Source organism: Hemitrygon akajei, chromosome 13, assembly GCF_048418815.1.
Source record: "Hemitrygon akajei chromosome 13, sHemAka1.3, whole genome shotgun sequence".
Taxonomy (NCBI): Eukaryota; Metazoa; Chordata; class Chondrichthyes; order Myliobatiformes; family Dasyatidae; genus Hemitrygon; species Hemitrygon akajei.
The window spans coordinates 17,192,648-17,208,336 of record NC_133136.1 but is presented as its reverse complement, the minus strand read 5'-3'; the positions used below and the strand labels follow the sequence as shown (position 1 = coordinate 17,208,336).

Here is a 15,689-nt window from a genome sequence, read left to right as displayed (position 1 = left end):
ACTCAATGTCAATAAGACCACAAAAATGATTGTAGACTTCAGGAGCAGTGAACCAGACATCCAGACAACCAGTAATCACTGGAAGATCAGAGGTGGAGAGGGTCAGTAACTTTAAATTCCTGGGTGTCACTATCTCAGAGGACTTGTCCTGTAATTGCAAAGAAAGCACGACAGCGCCTCTACTTCCTCAGGTGTTCGCGGAGGTTTGGCATGTCATCGGAAACCTTGGCAAGCTGCTCTAAATGTGTGGTGGAAAGTGTGCTGACTGGCTGGTATTCCAGCCTGGTATGGGAACACCAATGGCTATGAGTGGAAAGTCCTACAAAAGGTAGTGGATTTGGCCCAGTGCATCATGGGTAAAACCCTCCCATCTGCATGAAACGTTGCTATAGAAAAGCAGCATCCATCATCTGAGATCCTTACCACCCAGACCATGTTCTTTTCTCACTGCTACCATCAGGTAGAAGGTGCAAGAGCCTGAGGACTCTCACCACCAGGTTAAAGAATAGTTACTACCTCTCAACCATCAGGCTGCGGAACAGAAGGGGATAGCTACACTCATTTAAGGACTCATTTAGGGACGCTGTTATATTATTATTTCATGTTCATTATTTATTGCTATTTATTTATATCTGCATTTGCAGTTTGTTTACAGTGAACAGTTACTGGTCTATAGATTTGCTAAGTATGCCTGGGGAGAAAGAATCTCAGGGTCGTATGTAGCGACATGTATGTACTTTGATAATAAATTTTACTTCGAACTTTGAACATGCAATTGGAAAATCAATTTTCTCGGTAAATTGTCCCTAATGTTTCGACGAATGTTAGAAACAGAGGAGGGTTGATAGGATGCAAGGAAAATGGGACTAACGCTGAATTAGTGTAGGTGGAGTTGGCATGGATTCAGTGGGCCAAAAGGCCCTGCTTCTGTGCTATCCAATCCACAATTTAATGAACTAGCAAGTTACATTTAACTCCAGGTCGTATCTTAAACAGTTATTAATCTCACACTACAAATAAAGCATGAAACCTCAATAATTTTCACAGAGATTTATTAGTTATAATGTCAAAAATTTAATTGTGGTTCACTGTTTGCAAAGATTTTAAAAGGGAAGTTATTCAAAATGAGATACGAATTCTGTTCATTTGAAAAACATTAGTGCAACCAACGTCGTGTTAAATAGAACATTGCCGTTATTCACCAGAGGGAGGACATCTGAGAAATGTTTCAGAAGAATGTGCTTTCTCCATAGCAACAAGTAGAACAAAGCGAGTGGGTCTAATAAAGCAGTAGTGGCTTTAATAGGATCAAATGGGAAATACCTACAGAATTTTTCTTCTTCATCTTAATGAGGTTGGTTGTAGAAGTAATAAGCTGGGACCATGAAGAAATCTCAGTTTAGCGTAAGAGCATAAAACCATAAAACACAGGAGCAGAGTTAGGCCATTTGGCCCATTGAATCTGCTCTGCCATTTCATCATGGCTGATCCATTTTCCTTCTCAAACTGTCTCCTGCCTTCTCCCTCTGCCTTAAATATACCTAAAGACTTGGCCTCCACAGCCACCTGTGGCAATTAATTCAACAGATTCACCACTCTCCGGCAAAAGAAATTCCTCCTCATCTCCATTCTAAAACGGCACCCCTCTATTCTGAGGCTGTGTCCTCTGGTCTTAGACTCCTCTACCATAAGAAACATCCTCTCCACATCCACTCCGTCGGGGCCTTTCAACATTCAATAAGCTTCAATGAAGTAACCCCTCATTCTTCTGAATTCCAGTAAGTATAGGCCCAGCCCCATCAAATGCTCTTCATATAACAAGCCTTTCAATCCCAGAATCATTTTTTCGAATCTTCTTTGAACCCTCTCCATTGTTAGCACATCTTTTCTAAGGAGCCCCAAACTGCTGACAACACTCCAAATGAGGCCTCACCAGTGCTTTATAAAGCCTCAATGTACATCCTTGCTTTTATATTCTAGTCCTCTTGAAATGAATGCTATCATTGCATTTGCCTTCCTCACCACAGACTCAACCTGCAAACTAACCTTGATGGAATCCTGCATGAGGACTCCCAAGTCATTTTGCACCTCAGGTTTATGAATTTTCTTTCCAATTTACAGAACTCGAAAATATAATACACATCAACAATAACAAATCGTCCACTTCTCTTGGAACCAACAATCCAAATTTTGCCCTCATGTGAGAATAAACCTGATTCGGATTCTGATGCGAAGGCTAATGACGTTCATTGCAATCTAGGCAGAAATGATCCAGCAACTTCAGGAGAGTAGATGCAGAAACACTCTGTGTGAGAGCATGTCAGTGCCAAAGCATCATCCTGCCATGCACTTCAGAACTGGAAGCCACTGAAGGGCATGACGTTAGTGTATTTGTGACATAGCTACAAACTAGATCACTTCCTCCTTCAGGACTGGACAGATTGAAACCAAGAGGTGCTAACTGTGTATGAATGTCGTTAGAAAGTCAAGTGTTACCCGGCTCTATGCGATAAATGTTACTCCCTCCTAAACTCCAAGGTACTGAAAATCAACAGTAGTGGGGTTTCATTCCTCCAGTTATTAGTTACTGAAAATTTGAAAGTGTAAAATTTAAAGATTTTAGTCTTTTATCTCTCTTCCTGCACCCAACTTTATAATGGATTCATTGACTCTAAATTACAGATCTTCTCGTTTCTTGCATTGTTTATTTCACAATGTGATTGGCAAAAGGATATAACAAACCATAATTAGCAAAAACTACAGTTAGAATTATTGTAAATTATATTGAAATTGCAATTACATTCAATCCACATAAAATATCGTGAAAGCTAGATACTATTACCTTACATATGTATGTCCTAGATGTCACTGTCCTTGCAACAGTATTATCAGTTAAACATTACATCTAAAAGGATAGTGGGTAGTGGCTCATATGTCGCTACTACAGGGCATGCCAACCCTACCTTACACAAGTCCCGGGCTCAGCTGTCTCCGACTGACAGTACCCGGTATGGGCCCGTATCCAGGGTTACGGATCCCACTGCCTTCTGGAAATCTTTGGGCGAAGAGAAGGCTAAGGAGTAAACCCTACACAAATCCGGAGTGGGGCCCCTAAGATGGTTGGATGACGTATCATGTCACCTCCCGGCAGCTCCTGCAGCCAAGCTGATGGCAAATGTACAGCTTCGCATTCTTTTGGACCACATCCGTGAGGCTGAGAGGGGGATCTTGATGTCTGGGCAGCCCAGGATCTCCATATTCATCGCCCAGGTCTGCGCCCCGGAACGGGCACATCCATTGTCTACTTAGACAGACGGAGCCATTATTATTGTTATTACATCTAAAATCTGGGAAGACATTGCACTCAATGGTGGAAATCTGTTCAAGAGGGAGCTGCGCTACATGAGAGTGACCTGCGCTGTGCTGCAGAGAACAAACCGAAGTTGCAAAAGGAGAAAATGAACAACCAAAAGACCCAACTTTTAACCACAGCCACCACTTACTGGTGTGCCTCAGAGATCTGTTCTAGGACCCCCACTCTTTGTGATTTTTATAAATGACCTGGATGAGGAAGTGGAGGGATGGGTTAGTAAATTTGCTGATGACACAAAGGTTGGGGGTGTTGTGAATAGTGTGGAGGGCTGTCAGAGGTTACAGCGGGACATTGATAGGATGCAAAACTGGGCTGAGAAGTGGCAGATGGAGTTCAACCCAGATAAGTGTGAGGTGGTTCATTTTGGAAGGTCAAATATGATGGCAGAATATAGTATTAATGGTAAGACTCTTGGCAGTGTGGAGAATCAGAGGGATCTTGGGGTACGAGTCCATAGGACACTCAAAGCTGCTGTGCAGGTTGACTGTGTGGTTAAGAAGGCATACGGTGCATTGGCCTTCATCAACTATGGGACTGAGTTCAAGAGCCGAGAGGTAATGTTACAGCTATATAGGACCCTGATCAGACCCCGCTTGGAGTACTGTGCTCAGTTCTGGTTGCCTCACTACAGAAAGGGTGTGAAAGCCAAAGAAAGGATGCAGAGGAGATTTACAAGGATGTTGCCTGGATTGGGGAGCATGCCTTATGAGAATAGGTTGAGTGAACTTGGCCTTTTCTCCTTGGAGTGACGAAGGATGAGAGGTGACCTGATAGAGGTGGAAAAGATGATGAGAGGCATTGATCATGTGGATAGTCAGAGGCTTTTTCCTAGGGCTGAAATGGTTAACATGAGAGGGAACAGTTTTAAGGTGCTTGGAAGTAGGTACAGAGGAGATGTCGGGGTTAAGTTTTTACTCAGAGAGTGGTGAGTGGGTGGAATGGGCTGCCAGCGACAGTGGTAGAGGTGGATACAATAAGGTCTTTTAAGAGACTCCTGGATATTTATGTGGAGCTTAAAAAAATAGAAGACTATGGGTAACCCGAGGCACAGCATTGTGGACTGAAGGGCCTGTATTGTGCTGCAGGTTTTCTATGTTTCTACGTTATTTCATGCTTGTTATTTATTACTATTTCTTTATATCTGCATTTGTACAGTTTGTTTACAGTTAATAGTTCCTTTTGTTTACTGTTCTATAGATTTGCTAAGTATGCCCGCAGAAAAAGAATCTCAGGGTTGTATGTGGTAACGTTTATGTACTCCAATTATTTTTTTACACTAACATTGTTTGACTTCCTGTGCACCTTGAACGTTTTTTTAATTTCTAATTTCCAACATCTTGATACTTTTGCTCTTCTGATAAATACTTTGGGACTTTAAGGGAAGGAGATAACAATATAAAAATGTTAGTCATTTGAAAATCACTGGTCAACTATCACAGAATTAAAGAGAACTTTGTTGATAATCATCAGAGTATGACCAATGATAAGGAAGAGTACAGCAGAAAAACACAATAGAACTTCCTTTAGTTGTTCTCCTCCTGTCTCTGCATCTTTGGACTTGTTAGACATCATCTTTATATTTATTTATTTTATTGATTTAGAGATACAGTGCAGTACAGGCCCTTCCAGCCCTCTGAGCCACACTGCCCAGCAACACATCTATTTAACACTCCTAATCACAGGACAAATTACAATGACCAATTTTCCTGCTAACCAGTCCTTCTCTGGAGTCTGAGTGGAAACCGGAGCACCTAGAGGAAGCAGTATTCAACATCCGGGACCTCCACCACCCAGGTCATACTCTCTTCTCACTGCTGTCTCAGGACTCACACCACCAGGTTCAGGAACAGTTACTACCCCTCAACCATCAGGCTCTTGAACCAAAAGGGATAACTTCACTTGCCCCATCACCGAACTGCCCCACAAATTCTGGACTCGCTTTCAAAGACTCCTCATCTCGTGTTCTTGATATCTTTATTTATGTGTTCATTCATTTATCTATCTATCTATTTATTTATTTATTCTTTTTTGCTTTCTTTTGTATTTGCACAGATGTCTTTTGCACATTGGTTGTCCACCCTGATGGTGTGGCCTTCCATTGAATCTATTATGGTTATTGGATTTATGTGTATTCCTGTAAGGAAATGAATCTCAGGGTTGTGTATGGTGACAGATGTAAGTACTTTGATAATATATTTACTTTGAACTTTGAATTGTTTGAACTTTTGATCATCAAGAGCCCTTCCGACTGTCATCTCCCCCATCTACTTTTATTTCTAAAGAGCACAACTACCTTTTCTTCCCAAACCGATGTTCAGTTCAACTCCACATGCCTTCCAGAAATTATTTACAAATTAACTGAATTTTCACATAGCCCACACTCTCATGTTCCTTTCCCTCTCCTCATAGTCTACTTAGGCTCTCTCTCCCTTTGTTCACTTTTCCTCATTTCCACCTTCCCCCTTCACTCACATACCTATCCATCTAGGTTTCTTCTCCCCTGGTCTACTCTCCCTATCCTTTCTTCCTTATCTGGTTCCAGTTACCAACCTGCAAACTCTGTCTCCATCTGTACATTTTTTACTTTATCTGTTTTCACATATCACCCACCAGCTTCCATCTGTGAACCCGTCTCTCCTCCTCTCTTGTTTGACCAGGTTTCAGCTAACACTAACCAGCACCTGCCCCACGCTTCCTTCTCACCTCTTTATGCTAGCTATCTTCTGTCTCCACTCTGAGTCCTAATGCAGGGCCATGACCCTAAACATCAACTATCCATTTTCCTCCACAAATGCTGTTTGATCTGCGAAGTTCCTCCAACAGTTTGCGATTTATAAGGAGGCTGTTTTTAACTAAAACAACCTCTTCTTTTGAGGTCCAATCTGCAGCCTACCTATAACATGGAAATTATCAAGAATAGTTTGTATACATAGAAATGATCTGCATATCATCTCTGCTTACTTACTTACTTATTGCCCATTATGCCACTGGCAATTAGGGCAGCAATGAAGGTCCTCCATCGCTATCTACCATCAAACAGATATAGAAAGATTCTTCATTGCTGTTTCCATAACAATCTTTTTAACTAGTCGGGGTTGTTAGCCCTGAGCTGAACCCCCAAACCTGGAGGACTGGTGGACCACTCTTAGTTTGGCCTCTACTCTTTGACCTGTTTGGCACGACCCTACCACAAGTCCTGATTCCAGCCAGTATAGCTCTCCGGATCATTGAGACACGCAAGCCTCCAAACCCGATGACAAGATTGTGGAGGATCATCTTTACAAACTCACATAAAATTAATCAATAATATCATATCAATAAGTTATCAATAAATACAATGAGTACAGAAAAATGTTTAAGAGAAGTTTGGATGGGTACATGGATGAGAGAGGTATGGAGGGCTATGGTCCAGATGCAGGTCGATGGGACTAGGGTATTTAAATGATTCAGCATGGACTAGATGGGCCAAAGGGCCTTTTTCTGTTCTGTACTTTTCTATGTCTCTAAAATTTACAAGGATGTTGCCAGGACTTGAGGACCTGAGTTACAGGTTGACTAGGTTAGGACTTTATTCCCTGGAGTGTAGGAGAATGAAGGGAGGTATATAAAAATTATAGACAGTGTAAATGCAAGCAGACCTTTTCCACTGAGGTTGGGTGAGGTCATGGGCTAAGGGTGGACACTTCAAGGGGAACACGAGGGGGAATTCTTCACTCAGAGTCTGGAATGAGCTACCAGCAAAAGCGATGGATAAGGGTTTGGGTTCAACATCTAAGAAAAGTTTAGTTAGGAAGGGTATGGAAGGCTCTGGTTCAGGTGCTGGTCAATGGGACGAGGCAGAATGAGAAGTCTATATGTGCCAAAGGGCCTGTTTCTGTGCTGTAATGCTCTACGACTCTACGTGTTTGTGCATATATGAATACAGACGTATAATACACAAGGTATCATTTTGACTTTAATAGCTCACATTTGGCTTACTACTCCGCAACCTTTCACCTCATTTGTTCTATCTTTTGTGAGACAAATAACTGGAATTAGTATTGGCGTATTATTATCAGATGTACTGAGATGCACTGAAAAACTCTGGCAATACTGTTCGAAGGGATTAAATCATTACAGCTATAATAGAGCTGTTAACTCACTTCCATATCCCCAAAACACAGTTGGAATAGCATGTCTCTAGCACCAGGTCCCACTGAGCGCCTGGAGAGTATAAAATCCCAGCAGGAAATAGACTTGCCAGGTGGGTTGTAGTACAAACCCAAAAGAGACAATCTGGATATTAAACATATTGATAATAAACATCCAATCTGAATACTGTAGAAAGTTTGTGATATACTTATGTTCCTTTTCCTCCCCTCCATTTTGTTGGGTTTTAATATTAAAATAAATTATGGCTAAAAATGAGACCAGGAAGTGGGAAACTTTTATTTGACTGGCATGAATACAATGGGCCAAATGGCTTTATGCATTGTAAATTTTCTGTAATGCGAGGCGATTTTATTTACCTGAAATAAATAACCTATACTAAGACAAATTTCAGAAACTCATCTACATTTGTAAATCCTGTACCAGGAATATACAAAAATTACCAATAGCTTTCTTATCCACTAATTTAAATCATATTTTAATCCCAGTTAAAGTATTTCCAAAATGTAGCAAAATAAGAAATTATAACATTTTTTAAAGAAATCAAGATTTTAAATAAGAAATAAGAAATAAAAAATTTTAAAATTTAAATATTTTCTAATTTTTTAATTTGAATGCTGTGAGATCTCATAGTTCTAGTCATTCTTAAGTTTGATAAAAATCTGAACTTGAATTTGAACACATGGCAGAGATCTATAGGAGGACGGATGAGATGTGGTTTTCTATAATCCTCTTATGATCAAGCCTCTCTATCTTGTCAGTGCTGTCACTATAATTGATCGTAAGACAAGAATATTTGGTGTACCTTCACGTTGCGAAACTTGATTGGTCTCTGTACAAATGATTTCATCTTTCAGTGTATGCCACTTGTTTAATTTGCCTTTCTCATGGGAAACATGCACCTTGTTCGTCTTGTGCTTTATATTAAGATGTAAGCTGTAGCCCTCCAGAGTTAAATGGCCGCGTTTGCTGCATTTCCATGCCTGAGCTTGTTGACCACCACAGGGCTCCAGTTTCACAGCTCCAAATTCATTAGGTTTAGGAACCGTCAGACATTGGTTGGTTTTCATGCTGACAATGTAGTTTAGCTGGGAATCCCATCTCCAGTGCTGCTGTGTAGAATCTTGATTACACTCAGTGAGAGATACTCGACTGTTCTCACTGTTTGCCTGGATACATTTGCCCAGACGGACATTCTTGATGTTGAAGCCTGGAATCTCTAAGAAAAAGAATATAAAAAGGCATAAGGTATTACTGTGGCATGATCCACATGCAAATATATTTGTGCAACTTGGACAAGAGTCATTAAATATTTATTGTTAATTGCCTATTTGTTCCTTACCTGAAGTATTTTTGTGCAATTTGCAGCTAACATGATAACAATTCACATCTGGCTTAATATATCACCTTCAGCTTTCGTCCACCCCCTCACCCCACCTTTTTATTCTGGCATCTGCCTCTTTCCTTTTCAGTCATGACAAAGGGTCTTGGCCCGAACAGTCAAATGTTTATTCATTTCCGTAGATGCTGCCTGACCTGCTGAGTTCCTCCAGCGTTTTGTGTGTGTTGCACATACATCTGCGTTCATACTTAATTATTAATTCCCTTTTGGTGATACAACAATGTACCTCCATTTTGAAAGGCATGATAAACCAAATGGCTTCTTCAAATTTTGTATGTTATAATCATAGCAAATTTAAAGATTATTTTTGTAAAACTTTCTTCTGTCATTATTAAGTAGCCATTTGAATGGATTTATAATTCTATATATTTTTACAGTAAAAACATATGAACAAGGCATCATTTTGATTTTAATAGCTCACATCTGGCTTACCACTCCGCAACCTTTCACTTCATTTGTTCTATCTTTTGGAGGACAAATAATTGGAATTAGTATTGGCTTATTATTGTCAAATGCACTGAGATACAATGAAAATCTTTCATACAGATCAAATTATTGCACAGTGTATTAAGGCAGAGCAAGATAAAACGGCAGCAATGCAGAATAAAGTGTGAAAGTTACAGAGAAGGTGTAGGGCAGGTGAACAATAAGGTGCAAGATTGCAACAAGACAGACTGAGGTCACGAGTCCAACTTATCCTACTAGGGAAATTCTTATCGTCTTATAATTGGGGTAGAAGCTGCCCTTGAGCCTTGTGGTACATGCTTTTAGACTTTTGTTTTTATTTTGCCCAACAGAAGAGGGGAGAAGAGAGTGTCTGGGTTAGGGTCTTTGATTATGCTGGCTGCATTACTGAGGCAATGATAAATGTAGATAGAGTTCATGGAGGGGAGGCTGGTTTCCGTGATGTGACGGCCCTTGCATTTTGCTCATAAAGGCAGGTTGCCAGCACTACCAAGATTTCTGGACAGCAGCCAGGAAGATAGGATTCTCACATCTCAACTTCATAGTCAGCCATCACCATACTGTACATTTCCTACAGAGGGAAGGCCATCAAACTAATGGGCACTTGCCAAATAGAGTCAAAGGAGATAACAAAGAAGTAGAGTGTGGGACACCAATGTAAAAATATAAGGAAAAAACAGTTTATCCAGTGCTCATACTTTCTCTGTTATTCCACAAAGTCACCACTGATCTTGAACCTCAATACCACTTTATTGTACTAACTCCCTACGCAAATCAGAGTCTTAGGCACCCTAGATATTTTATGGTTTCGGATGGGAAGGTCTCTACAGAGACCTGATCTCAACATCGTCGAGGCTGTCTGGGATTACCTGGAAGGACAAAAGCAAGCGAGACAGCCAAAGTCTGCAGAAGAACTGAGGCAAGTTCTCCAAGATGCTTGGAATAACCTAACAGCCAATTTTCTTTTAAAACTGCACAACGGTGTGCCTAAGAGAACTGATGCAGTTTTAAAGGCAAAGGGTGGTCTTGCCAGATATTGATTTGATTTAGTTTTTTACTGCCTATTGCTCTTTATGGTATTTTTTTGATATTTAGAAACTTTTCATTTCATTATTTTTGAAAACATCTTTGCTTTACAGAATGTTTTACATGTGCCTAAGACTGTTGCATAGTTCTGTATATCATGAAATTTGTTCTTTTGCAGCAGTAGCACTGCGCAAGAATAATAATAATAAACTATTAATTACAATAAGAAATACATATATATAAATTAAAATAAACAAGCTGTTTAAAAAGAGAGCAAAGAAAGAATAACAATAGTGAGACAGTGTACATGGGCTCATTGTCCATTCAGAACTCTGCTGGCAGGGGGGAAAGGAGCAGCTCCTGAAACCTTGATAGTGTGTCTTCATACTCCTGTCCCTCCTCCTTAATGGTAGCAATTAGAAGAAGCCTGGGTGATGGGAGTCCTTAATGGCAGATATCACCTTTTAGAGGCATTGCCTTTTGAAGGTGTCCTCAATGCTGGGGAGGCTCGTGCCCATGATGGAACTGGCTGACTTTACAAATTTCTGCAGCTTTTTCTATCTTGTGCAGTGGCCCCTTCATACCTGATGGTGATGTGACCAGTTAGAATGCTCTCAACAGTACATCTGCAGAAATTTGCAAGAGTCTTTGACGACATTCCAAATCTCCTCAAACTCCTAATGAGATAAAGCTGCTATGGTGCCTTCTTTGTAACTGCATCAATATGTTGGGCCCAGGCTCGAACTTCAGAGATGTTGACACCCAGGAGTTTGAAACCGCTCATCCTCTCCACTTCTGATTGCTTGATGGGAATTGGTGTATGTCCCCTCAACTTCACCTTCCAGAAGTCTATAACCAATCCCTTGGTTTTACGGACATTGGTTGTTGCTGTGACATCTCCTCGTCATCATCTGAAATTCTGCCAACGATAGTCGTGTCATCAGCAGAGTTATAGATGGCGTTTGAACTGTGCTTAGCCACACAGTCATGGGTGTAGGCCGAGTTGAGCAGTGGACTAAGCACGCATCCTTGAGGTGTGCCAGTGAGGAAGAGATGTTATTTCGGATCAGCACTGACCGTGGTCTCCCAATGAGGAAGCTGAGGATCCAGTTGCAGAGGAAGATACAGAGGCCCAGGTTTTGGAGCTTGTTGATTAGAACTGAGGATATAATTGTGTTGAACACTGAACTGCAATCAATAAATAGCATCCTGACTTAGCAAATGCTATTGTCTGGGTGATCCAAGGCCAAGTGGAGAGCCAGTGGCATTGACTGCTATGGACTTGTTGTGGCTCTAGGCCAATTGCAGTTGGTCCAGCTTCTTGCTTCGGCAGGAGTTGATTCTGGGTGTGACCAACATCTCAAGGCACAGTGGATGTGAGTGCAACTGGGCAATAGTCATTGAGGCAGCTCCCTCTGCTTTTCTTTCGAAGCTGGTGGGGACCTTTGACTGTAGCTGTGGGAGATTGAAGATCTCCTTGAACACTCCTGTCAATTGGCTGGCACAGGTTTTCAGTGCTCAACCAAGTACCCTATCAGGGCCTGACATCTTGAAAGATGTTCTGATGTCAGCCTCTGAGACACAGAGATCACAGATGCTGCTCGGATTCTCACAGCTGTAGTTTTATTCTCCCTTTCAAAGCGTGCATAAAAGTCGTTAAGCCCATCACAGCCATTCGTGATGCTAGGTTTCGCCTTGCAAACCCTGCCAGAGCTGATGTCCATCTGATTCCATCTCTAACTTCAATCAGAATTGTTTCCCGCTCTCAAAACAGGTTATACCTGTGCTTCTTGCATAGATCTCGATCACCAGTCTTGAATGCCACAGATCTAGCAAACAAGAAAACTCCTGGTTCATCCATGGTTTTTGTTTTGGGAATGTTGAGCATGTTCTTGAATTCCCGCACAGGTCTTGATGAAGTCAGTGACATCTGTGACATATTCACTCAGACTCAAAGATAAATCTCTGAATATTGTCTAGTCCAGCAACTCGAAGCAGACCTGTAAGTGCTCTTCTGCCTCCCCTGACAATATCTTCACACCTCACCACTGCTGCTGCTGTCTTTAATCTCTGCCTATACACTGAGCGTAGAAGTGATCGGACTCCCCATAGTGTGGGGGCTGGGATGGCGCGGTAAGCGTTCTTGATGGTGGTATAACGGAGGTCAAGCGTGTTGGCTCCTCTGCTCCACGGGTGATATACTGATGGTAGTTGTTCTGAGATTTCTCAGGCTGCCCTGGTTGGAATCCCCAGGAATGACAGGGAAGGCATCTCCATTACAAAAGAATTAAAATCTATCAGTTCTGTCTTGGACATTCAGCACTGAGTGACCTTACACGGCCTTGCTGAGTAGTTCTGAGTGTAAGAGTTATCACAGAGACGTGGAAATCGGAGTTTAATTCTGGTGCTGTCTGTAAGGAGTTTGTATGTCCGCCCTGTGAACATGTGGGTTTCCTCCGGGTCCTTCCACATTCCAATGACCTACCAGTTTGTAGGTTCATTCACAACAAGGTTCCTCCAAATATAGAACCAACAGCCTTTCAAACTCCCATCCTCTAAAAAGTACCCAGACCTTCAATTTATTTCTACTTCGGCGGATGTTCTATTCTGTGTGCCATAAACTTTTCACAAAGACTACCTTATCTGCTGAATGTTTCCAACATTTTGTGTTTTTTTTAAAAAATTTCATACCCCACTAATTGCAGTTTTATGATTTTTGGCTTGTAACTATCATTTGATTAAGTATCACATAATGGACATTTATCAAGTTGAATACCACAGTAGGAGCCATAAGACATAAGACCATAAAATAAAAAAATAGGCATCCGTTAGTCTCGAGAGACCATGGATTTACGCCTTGCAAAGTTTCCAGGGCGCAGGCCTGGGCAGGGTTGTATGGGAGACCAGCAGTTGCCAGTATTTTATGGGAGGCCATAAAATATACGAGCTGAATTAGGCCATTTGGCCCAACAAAGGTGTTCCACTATTTCATCATGGCGGACCCATTTCCCTCTCAGCCCCAATCTCTACCTTCTCCTCGCATATCTTCCTGCCCTGACTAATCAATCAACTTCTGCCTTAAATATACCAAATGACACGGCCTCCACAGTCGCCTATGGCAACAAATTCCACCGATCCACTCACAATCTCGGGCTGAAGTATGTCGAAGTGAATACAGAAAACAGTTAACTTTATTTGAGAGAAATGAACACAGGTATTCCCAAAATGTTAGTACTTGGACCACGCCTTCTTTGATTTGATTTATTATACTGAGATTATACTTTCAAAGTATGAAAATGAAACACAACTTCGTAAACTGTGGGGAAGTTAAAAGCAGAATTTCGGTCGCTGATGGATGACAACAATGGCTGACGAAATTCAACAGGCAAAGCGCGATTTAGTTCAGGAAACAAAAAAAAAGATGCACGAAATATCAGTTCAGAACTTCAAGGTAGATTTATTATGAAAGTACATATATGTCACCATATACAACCCGAGATTGGTTTTCTTGCGGGCATACACAGTAAGTCCAAGAACCACAATGGAAGACCGCACCCGAAAGGGCAAAGTCAAGCAAACTGCGCAAATAGCAAAGAAAAAATAAGGGATAAATATCGAGAATATGAGATGAAGAGCCTTTGAAAGTGAGCCCATAGGTTGTGGAAACTGTTCCGTGATGGGGCGAGTCAACTTAAGCCCGTTTGGTGTAAGAGGCAGTTTGGCTGAGGGGTAGTAACTGTTCCCGAACCTGGAGCACTGAGAGCGGGTCTGTGGCGCGAATCCAGTGCTGCTGTTTGGAATCTTAATGACACTTCGTGACATTGTTCCACTTGCATGGATATGTATTGGTTTAACAATTATTTTTAAATGATTTTGATAGCTTGCATCTCAGACACAAAACTTTTCTTGCAACTAGTTACCTTTGAAGTTTCCGCCTTCCCAGTAACCAGTCCCCATTACATTCAACTATGGTTTATTTTTGACGCAATGCCAGATTTCAGATATGAACCACACTGCTTGAGAAAACGTTTTAAATCTCGCATCCTGCATTAAGGTGAAATATTAAAGGGGAAGTTCGCCTTACCTTTAAATAAAGTTACTTGAGGAAAACAGGCGGCAAGCAGCACCAACGGGACTAGCCTCATCTCAGCTTCTGTCAGACTCTCTGATGAGTAACGTCTGCGGGTCAGCAAACACTATTCTGCTGTCGCGATTATATCGCAGAAAGAACACTCAAAGGCTCTTTGCACTGATCCGAATCTTCTCTTCGCTTCGCTAAAATAAGTAATATCGGTCATTCAAAGCAGACTTCTTTCTCCCTTTAAGTTTATCTAAGCAAGACATCACATATCAAGTTGTGCCAGTAACTCCCGTCTCAAGGTTGGGGAAAGATTGTTAAATTCTGCTTACTGGAAGATAAATCGGACCGACTGCTGGAACTAGCATCGCTAAAGTTACGTGGACAGAATTGTTGAATAGGCTGGTTGAGTCAATTCTTGGAAAAGGGGTGGACAAACTCGAATAGACCCTTTTATTGTGATCGGATTACTTTAGATCATGTCGGTCTAACGGTCCCCGGGATGATATTCTTACTATGCAAAATTAATAGCAACAAACGTTTAACGCGGATTCACTAACCTAACACATAAAGAAAGTTTTGGAAATAAACCTAATATATGGAGAAGAAGACTGCGAGTTAACTTTCCAGTTCTGTGATCTTTCATCTACGCGGTCCCTTCAGAACAGAGATGAGGAGGAAGTTCTTTAGCCAGAGGGTGGAGAATCTGTGGAATTCATTGCCACAGACGGCTATGGAGGCCAAGTCATTGGGAATTTTTAAAGTGAAGGTTGACAAGTTACAGGGAGAAGGCAAGAGAATGGGATTGGAAGGGATAATAAATCAGCCATACTGGAATGGAGGAACAGAGTCGATTGGCCGAATGTTCTAATACCACTCCCATGTTTTATGGTCTTAAATTCATAGAACACGGAAACAGGCCCTTCAGCCCATCTAGTCTGTGCCAAACTGTTAATCTGTTTAGTCCTACCAACCTGCTCCCAGACCATAGCCCTGCATATCCTACCCATCCACGTTCCTATCCAAATTTATCTTAAGTGTTGAAATCAAACTCAAATCTGCCACTTCCGTTGGCAGTTCACTGCACTCACCTACCACCCTCTGAGTGAAGAAGTTCTTCCTCATGTTCTTATGGTCAAAAAGTCAGGAGGCACACATCCCTGATTGCCCCAGGAAGGTGAACTGCCTTCTTCACC

The 15,689-nt window shown here is 41.5% G+C and overlaps 1 protein-coding gene across 1 annotated transcript in view; it reads right to left on the bottom strand.

The window, feature by feature from the left end:
* Positions 1-15,004, bottom strand: part of LOC140737671 (uncharacterized) — a 42,711-nt gene extending 27,707 nt beyond the window's left edge. The window contains exons 1-2 of the mRNA XM_073064200.1: positions 14,500-15,004; positions 8,328-8,741 (exon numbers count right to left, since the gene is read on the bottom strand). Coding sequence (XP_072920301.1) covers positions 8,328-8,741; positions 14,500-14,560 — 475 coding nt within the window. The 5' untranslated portion in view covers positions 14,561-15,004. The remainder of the gene's footprint in view (positions 1-8,327; positions 8,742-14,499) is intronic.
* Positions 15,005-15,689: the final 685 nt, after the last annotated feature.